The 9,123-nt window shown below is 35.5% G+C and overlaps 1 protein-coding gene across 1 annotated transcript in view; it reads right to left on the bottom strand.

Moving 5' to 3' along the window:
- The window catches only part of ERCC6L2 (ERCC excision repair 6 like 2), a 117,767-nt gene extending 117,398 nt beyond the window's left edge, over positions 1–369 (bottom strand). The window contains exon 1 of the mRNA XM_045562732.1: positions 5–369. Coding sequence (XP_045418688.1) covers positions 5–86 — 82 coding nt within the window. The 5' untranslated portion in view covers positions 87–369. The remainder of the gene's footprint in view (positions 1–4) is intronic.
- Between the last annotated feature and the right edge of the window lie 8,754 nt (positions 370–9,123).

Here is a 9,123-nt window from a genome sequence, read left to right on the forward strand (position 1 = left end):
ATACCTTTGCGGGCAGTTTCCGTGCGGGGCTTCGGGGCAGAGGGATCCATCTGGCCAGGGGGCGGGGCCTGGCAGCCCGGCTGCATTTAACACCCGGAAGGCGTCGGACAGCTAGGAGACGGGCCAGCGGGCCAATCGCGGCCAACACTACTCCCCGCCGGCCTCCGTACATCGCTCCCCAGGAACCCTAAGCCATGGGACGGGGGAGGGGCAGCAAAGGTAGAGCCTGGGGGGACCCCAGGAAAAGCGAAAGGCGGCGGCAAACCAGCAGCAGACCCGGGGGTCGCTGTATGAGGTTGGCAAGGCGTGGTTTCACCCAGTCATCTCGTACTTCGCCACCGAGTGAGGACAGAATGCGGGCACTACAACCCCTAAATCTCCCTCTCGTGTCTGGCCTCCGACTACTGCCCACCACCTAACTTGGAAAATCTCGCGAGAACAGACTCCCGAAATGTCACCAGGCTCTCGCGAGAACAAAAATCTTTTTTTACGTGGGCGGAGCAATCTTCCTGCCAACTCTTCCCACGGAGGCCCGAACAGAAAGGTCCGCGATAGTTGCAAGTGTCGCGAGGTTTGAAAGCGCTCTCTGGGGCGGCGCGCATTTTGCAGCTAAGAGAGACGAAGAGATTGGCGGGTTTGGACGTGCATTGGTGTTTTCACAACTGGCAAGGAGCTTGGAGGCCTGACAAATACAGTCATCACGCGCTCTTGGTCTTCTCGCTTAAATGTAGTGCTTGGTTCTTTCGTCGTGTTGCAGCAGGGCCCCCAGCTTGAGGAAGCGAACGATGCCCTCCTGAATGCAGCCCCCAAGACACCCACGGAAGGCCGAGTGAAATTGTGCGTTTTCGTGGTTCATACACTTTATAGTAAATCATAAATAACTTCTTTAAGTACAAAACCATCAATATTTGCCATATATAGAGGGTAAACGTAAAAATACTGTTGAAAAAGTGTTTGTACCTTCTAAAGTTACCAGTGGTTTGTATAACACATTATGGGGAAACGAAGCAAGCCATCCACACTGTGTAAGCATCTTCAAGGCAGCATACCGCTCACGAGTTTAAAAAATAGGTACTGCCCATCTGGCACTTTTCCAGACATTAAAGATTTATTCAAAAATGGTCCCTGCACAGGTTAAAATGTTTTCGTTAAAATGAAATCAATATTTCACTGATTTAGGTTAGCCTGAATGGGCTTGTGTTCGTTTCCTATTGCTGCTATAACCAATTACCACAAACTTGGTGGCTTAAGATAGCACAAATGTATCTTACAGACAACGTTAATTTATCTTACAGTTCTGTAGGTCAGAAATCCTAAACAAGTCTCCTTAGGCTAAAATCAAGGTGTCAGTGAGGGTGCATTCCTTTCTGGAGACTAACGCTACAGGAGAATGATTTCCTTGCCCTTTCCAGCTTCTGTCTACATTACTTGGCTTTGGTCAGTTTTCCTTCTTCATCTTCAAAGCCAGTGATGCTGTATCTTGATACCCTTCCATAGTCAGGTAGTTCTCTCACTGATTACAGCTGGGAAAGATTCTTTGATTTTAAGGGCTCACCTGGATTATCCAGGATAATCGATTTTCGATGTCCACAGCCTTAATCATATCAGCAAGGTTCCTTTGCCACGTAAGGTAGCATATTCATGGGTTCCAGGTATTAGGAGATGAAGCCTTTGGAAAAGATAGTTACTCTGCCTGCTGCAGGGCCTTAATTAGGAAAACTATATGGCTAGTTACTGTGAAAATAGATCTCAATTCTTTGGCAAATATTAAAAATTAATAGTATGTTTGCATAAAATGCTTCCTCTAGAATATCACTTGTTTGCTTACGAGAAACATCTAACACATCTGCTCTGTGGAAGGTGTTGGCCAAGTCACTTCTCAGCGTCCTCACATGACCATAACAATCAGGCTGATAATAGTAACCTACTTAAAAAGGGTAATTGTAGGATATAAGATAATTAAGTCAAACTCCTAAAACAGTCATAAGTAAGCAATATATGCATTCCTGTTACTGTTATCAATGGAATGCATCCACTTGAAAGTTGCATTCTGCATAGCAATTGCTTCAGTTTATTAATAATATTTAGGCTAATAGTTGGTAGTACATTTTTAGATTAGATTTTAGAGTAGATTCTAACTTAAAACACCATGAATTATAAGACATTTTATGTACGGCTAAAAAAAAGGAAAAACCACTGCTAATTATAATTGTAATATACATCCTGATTTTGGAAATCTTAAAATCTAGAAAACTCTGCTTCTTGGAATTGATGAAATATATATGTATATATGTTTTACTTAAACTCTTCACATTTTCTCTAAAATCAAGATGGCAAATGGAGATTTTAATCAAGCTTACTTTTTTTTCCTGTGACTACCAGAGAAGTTTGACTTTTTCCCCCAGCAGCAGGAATGACTAGTTGTATAATATTGTCTTATTTTTTCCAGAGGTCCATTGATTTAATATGTAAATCTTTACACAGCTAAACTCTAAATAGAAGTGATAAGACAAATTCAGAAGTAAAGTTTGATTAAAATAAAAGGTATCATCTGGTTGAAGGAATACCCTTGTGACTAACAAAAGAGGAGGGTTCCTCATTTTCATAACCACTATGGTTATGATGTATAGTGAAGCAGAAATAATCATGACATGAAAATATGTTTTAGTGAATTCATTGCTTCATAAAATTAGGCATCCTTAAACATTCCTTCCTCTACTTAACAGTAGCTTTTGTCCTTGCTCACTGCATTGGCATCCTCTTCAAGGTGCTGATGTTGTCAACATCCAACACTATGATGCCAGTCACTGCAAAGGGAAATTGAAAATCTTGTAAATATCAGGAATTCCTGAAGTTAATGTATGTGATGTTGGATAACTTTATCACCTGTAAACCATTGGCAAAAGAGCATCTGGCACAATTAAACCCATTACAACTACAAAAAGAAAAAATAAGACAAATGATGATAGCATAGGTATTTCAAAAGAATATGACTTCAATATCAAAGAGACTCTTGGGAAAGTTGATTAAATTCTCTAATATTTTATCAAAAAACAATCTCTTTATGTTCATGCTGCTAAAGTCAAATACATATCCATATGTGGTTGATCTCCAAAATTGTGAATTAATCCAGCAAAAAGACTCAAGAAAAGAATAGATACATGAGGACCTAAAACAATACAAGAAATTGAGTCTTCGAGTTTTAGATGATTTTAGGTTATAGCATTTCTCCCTTAATACATTGTTCCAGCCAATGGAAAGAAAGGAAGAAGGAAGAAGAGATGAGTCAAGGCAAGAGAAATGAGATAAAATGGATGTGTCCTTTGCCACAAACAACCTAAATCTTAAAGTTTAAAAACTGGACATTGCACAACAATGTGAATATACTTAACATTGCTAAACTGTATGCTTAAAAATAGTTAAGAGGGCAAATTTTATGGTATGTTTTTTTAAACTGCAATTTAAAAAACAAAATACAATAAAAAATTCAAGCCAAAGAAAGGAAAATTTGAGGCTTGAACCAGGTATAGTGAAAGATATACGGTTAGTGTTAGAAATATGTCATCATCCCAAATAATGAATATTATTCCATCATGCGCATTCACCAACACCATTTTTACTTCAGGAACTCAATGCATATTAGAACTTGAAATCTTAGGGGTCACTTGATTCAGTGCTCTAATTTAAAGATAATGAAATAATTGAAGAAATGTTAAATGATTTACCCAAAGTCACAAATAGCAAATAACAAAGTCAAGACTAGAGCACAGTCCCTCTCATTCCAATATGACAGGTCTATAAAAATATTGTGCAGGAGAGATTTTTAGATTTGAATAATTAAAACCTGTGATTCTATTCCATGGAATATTTAACATCTCATGTCAGATAAGCCTAAAATCCTGCAACAAAACACCAAGAACTACTGGTTGCAATATTTTTATAAAAAACATTCAAAATGCATAGCTGAGTTTTTTAAAAAGAATGTGCAATACTCACAGACTAAAAATAAGGAGGGAGCTGAAAACTAGTTGATTAAGGTGGCACTTATGCCACTGCTATCCTGGAGGGATTTGCCCAGCTCAGTTACAAAATGGTCTAAATTTTAACAGTCTTATGGGGACAGAAGACATGGTCTTAAGCTCCCACAAGGTCCCACATTGGACCTGAGACTCTCATTTGAAATCAGAAACCTTGAAAGGTAACATCCTTAGTGAAATGGTGGGCTAGAAGAAAAATCTGGACAGCAGAAAAGGAGGAGAATGAAGAAGAAAGAATTATCTGTCTTGGCATGGGATTTTTTATGGGCGATGTTAATTTCCTCTGAAATTTTGAAACCATGCCATGCCCTCAAACTAATTTAGGATTTAAATTTATACAATCTTCATGACGTAGGAAATACCAAGCCAAGATAATAGCGTAATGTAATGGAAGGTTAATTGCATCCAGGTCTCTAGAAAGAAGCAAGCACATGCTTTCTAGAGGAAAACATACCAAAACAAAGACTTCTCAGAACTCCCAAAGATAAAACTCCATCTAACAATTCACAATGCTAAGACTACAAGACATACACAGAAACAAACCATTGTGAATAAGATCCAGTAGGGAAAACATGCACAGAAAATTAATTTAAGCTAATGGAAGTAATAGATGCAAATTTATTTAAATATGGTTAAAATATTTATTGATATTTTAAAAACTGAGCTGAAAACATGAGAAAGGAAACAAGGCATTAAAACACACCAAATAGATTTCTAAAAAGAACCAGAACTTCTGGAAATAAAAATTCTAATTATTAAAATTGAAAACTCAATAGTAAGTTAAAGAGCAAATTAAACACACCTTAATAAAGAATTCACAAACTGAAAGATCTAAATAAATGACCCCAAATGCAGGGAAAAAATGTCAAGGAGATGAAAAATACAAATGAAAGATAGAAAGATATAGAGCCTGGAAGGCAAAGATCTGAAATACATCTAATCAGATTTCCAGAAGTGGTGAATAGAGAGACTGGGGGGAGAAAATGTTCAAAGAAATAATAGCTGCCATCCTTAGATTCAGAAACTATAACAAATTGCTTGCAGTATAAATAAAAAATCTATCAGTAGTTAGACACCAAAAGAAAGTTATAAAAGAAAGTATTAATAACAATCTTGAAACAGTCATTACAAAGGACAGATTACCTATTTATAATATAATGACAATTTAACAACAGACTTCTCAATAGTAACAATGAAGCCTGAAGACAATGGGCTAGTAACTTTCAAAATGCAAAGAGAAAATAACTGCCAACCTAGAATTTCACAGAACTTCAATGAGGGCAAAAGGAGAATATTTTCAGACAAAACCAATGAATGCTGAGCACCAGTGGATTCTCACTACAGGATCTTTTAAAGGGTTTTGAATTCAAAAGATCTGAAATGTGAGAAAGAATGATTTAGCCTAACAAAATTGATAAACAACCATTGTATAAAACAACAACAATAACTCATTTGGGATGTATAAAAATGAAATTTAATAGTGGACAACAGTAACATAAAATGTGATGACAGTGAAAGAATGAAGGGTGTTTGGGATACTTCTATGGGAAAAGAGAAGGGTAGAGATTGATAACTTACTAAATGAATGGTTCACATTAAATGTCAGGGTAAATGGAATAGTAAAAGAACATAGATAGATGTTCTTAATAGAAAAAAAGATAAAGAAAATTCAGAATCCAATACAAGGCAGGAAAGGGGGGAAATAAAAGCAGGATTAATAGAAAGCACAAAATAGTAAAAATATATATATCTCAGTAAGATCAATAAATGTATTAGATTAAATTTGCCTGGCTAAGGGAACTCTCATTGGGTAATCCAGCTGTGTATCACTTTCAAGACCTACATCTAAAAAAGCAAAGGCAGATTGAAAAGTAAAATTAAAAGATAAGATAGAGAAATAAAGAGGAAAAAAACAGTTGAGATAGCTCAAAATACTAATATAAGACAAAATACGCTTTAATGCAAAAGCTTTAGGGATAAAAAAATTAAATACATAAATGATAAAAAACTTTTTTTTAACCAAGAAGATAAAGTTCTCAACTTATCACCACCTAATAACAATCTAAAAATACATGAAAGTCAACAGAATTTCAAAAGGAAACTAGTAGGTCCACAAACATAGTAAGAATTTTTAATATACTTCACTAGTAATTATCAGATTGAAAAGAAAAGTAGATTTGAACCACACATTTAACAGTCTTGATCTAATGGGCATATATAGATTACTCCATTCTGTTGTCAGAATAAACATCTTTGCAAGCACTTGGGAAGATTTTCAAAAACTGATCATGAACTATTAACATAAAGCAAGTCTAAACAGCTTTCCAGCAATCTGCTTAATACAGATCATGTTCTCTGATCCCATGCATTAAGTTAGAAATCAATATTTAAAATATTTTTAAAGATGATATCTTTGGAAATATAAAAACACACTTGTAAATAACTTATGGGCCAGAGGAAAACTCATGATGAAAATTAGAAAATAAATATGCAACAGAATTAAAAAATGGAATGTTTTTAGACTGTTGCAGCTGAGCCCCTAAGATCACAAACCCCACATTTTAATTTAAATAGTATTCCATGTAAGATTTCTAAAAGAAGTCATTAACATTTTCTTATCCTAACTCTTCACCTACATTGAAGATGTGAAAGGATTGGGAATGGGAGATTAGATGAGAGATGTTTTTTGATAGAACCAGTGCTAAGTCCCTTATCTCAAGACAAATAAAAAGGGCTTCAGAGGGATCACTTGGAAAGTTTGATGTGCATTCCCTGAAATTTGTGGGGTATGATGGACTATTTGACACACACCTTAGAAATCTGAAGGGCAAGTGCTATGTCTGGCTAACTACTCTGAGTTGAATTTGAAAGATTCACACATTTCGGGCCACATTCTCCCAGAGTTTACTGTGACAAAAGTTTTCCCTGGAGCAATGTGAGTTAGAGGTAAGTGAAAGCCAGCAGAGGCTTCAAGATGACCCCAATAGAGGACCTGGGATAAAATAGTGACTCTGAAGAACACAGAAAAGCACCCACTAGAGAAAGGTGTCCAAGCAGGGCCTATGCAATCTCATGACAGTACTAGTTCAATAAGAACTTTCCTATTCCTTACTTTATCTCCCTTTTCCCAAATCAACCCTAAAGAAGCCAAAAGCAACCTAGGAAGTAGGAGAGGAAGGTGAGGTATAAGTCATATAAAAGACGAAATCACCCCTATATTTTCCACTGAAAACAATTTGCTTGTAGCAAGTGTAAGCTCTGAAAGGGGAAGTCTTTAAGTTTGAATGAATGTTGAAGCCTTAATTTTTATATTACAATGGATTTATTAACTACGAAACTGAGACTTTTTGTTTCTTTGTTTTTAGTGGCTAAAGGCAACCACAGGATTTTTTATTATTGAGAGAAATAAGAGGAATCATGGGACTTTTTCTAGTTTCCTTTCAAGGGTCTGGAGAAAAGAAAAATAGCTCTCAATGTGGATTTGAATGAGTATTGTACAAATAAATGAACTTATATTCATATTTCATCCCATGAGTCCTGCTGTTTCAACATCCATTAGAGCTGAATATTAATATAAATACTACATATCAAAGTTTGTGGGAAATTGGTACTTAGAGTGTAATAAATGCTTATATTAAAAAAGAAGAAAAGCTGAAAAACAATGATCTGTGCTTCTAACTTAATTTTAAAAAAGAACAACAAACTAATTCTAGGGAAAATAGAATAAAAGGAAACAACAGAAATTAATGAAAGAGTAATAAAAAATGTAATAGAGATGATCAACAAAGCCAAAAGTTAATTCTTTGAAAAGATTATTAATAAAGCAAACCACTGGTGAAATACATCAAGAAAAATAAAGACTCAAATAGACATTAGGAATGAAAAATATGGCAACACTGGAGAGAATTCAAAGATTAGAAAAATGTGCAACTATATTATAAAAAAATTTTATTCCACAGTTTTAAAATGTATGTCTCCTTAAAGATATATTAAAAAGGAGAAGCAGCCCTGAATAAATCTGTAACTGTCAGAGAAACTTGAGTCAGTGGTTGAAACTTTCCCTTCAAGGTGCCAGGTATGTAATACTAGGGGCTCATGCCTGTAATCCTAGTGCTTTGGGAGGCTCAAATGGGAGAATTGCTTGAGGCCAGGAGTTCGAGACCAGCCTGGGCAACATAGCAAGACTCCATCTCTACAAAAAAATGTATTTTGTAAATCAGCCTGACATGGGAGCACCTGTTGTCCCAGCTACTTGGGAGGCTGAGGCAAGAGGATCACTTGAGCCCAGGATTTCAAGGCTGCAGTGACTTATGATCTCTCCACAAAGAAAAGACCTAATCCAAGTGGCTATACAGGAAAGTTCTACCAAATAGTAAAGGGAATAGGTAAGTCCAATATTATATAAACTCTTCCAGAGAATACAAAAAAGGGAATACTACAGAACTTATTTTATCAATTTGCTTAAATCTTGATAACAAAATTTATTATAATAAGGATACCATGGCAAATGAAATTACAAGCAAATTTCATTAGTCATTATATGCAAAAATTCTAAACAAAATATTGTCAACCAAATCTAATTTTGAATAATAATAACAATAATAATGCACCATGACCAAGTTGAGTTTATCTCAGAAATGCAAGTGTACCTTACAACTGGAAAATCTAGTAGTGTAATTTACCACATTAATAGATAAAAAATTATGAGATTATTTCAATAGCAAAATCATTTGATAAAACTCAACCAAATGTTAGCCAAATAGTAATAGAAGGAAAATTCCTTAACACGATGAAGGGTATCTATTCCAAACCTGCAGCAAGCACCGTACTTAATGATGAAATGTTAGACAATGTCCTTTTAAAACCATGAACACAATGACGTCTGTTATCACTACTTCTATTCAACATTGGTCCTAGTCATTACAATAATAAAAGAATGCTGGATATAAATTATAGATATTGAAAAGGAAGATTCAAAACTGCCATTATTCACAAACAGAATGATCATTCACATAAAAAGCAAGAGAGTATGCAGATAATTTTTAGAATAAGAGAATTCAACATGGTTAGTGGATACAAGTGCAGT

This window comes from Lemur catta, chromosome 10 (assembly GCF_020740605.2).
Source record: "Lemur catta isolate mLemCat1 chromosome 10, mLemCat1.pri, whole genome shotgun sequence".
NCBI lineage: Eukaryota > Metazoa > Chordata > Mammalia > Primates > Lemuridae > Lemur > Lemur catta.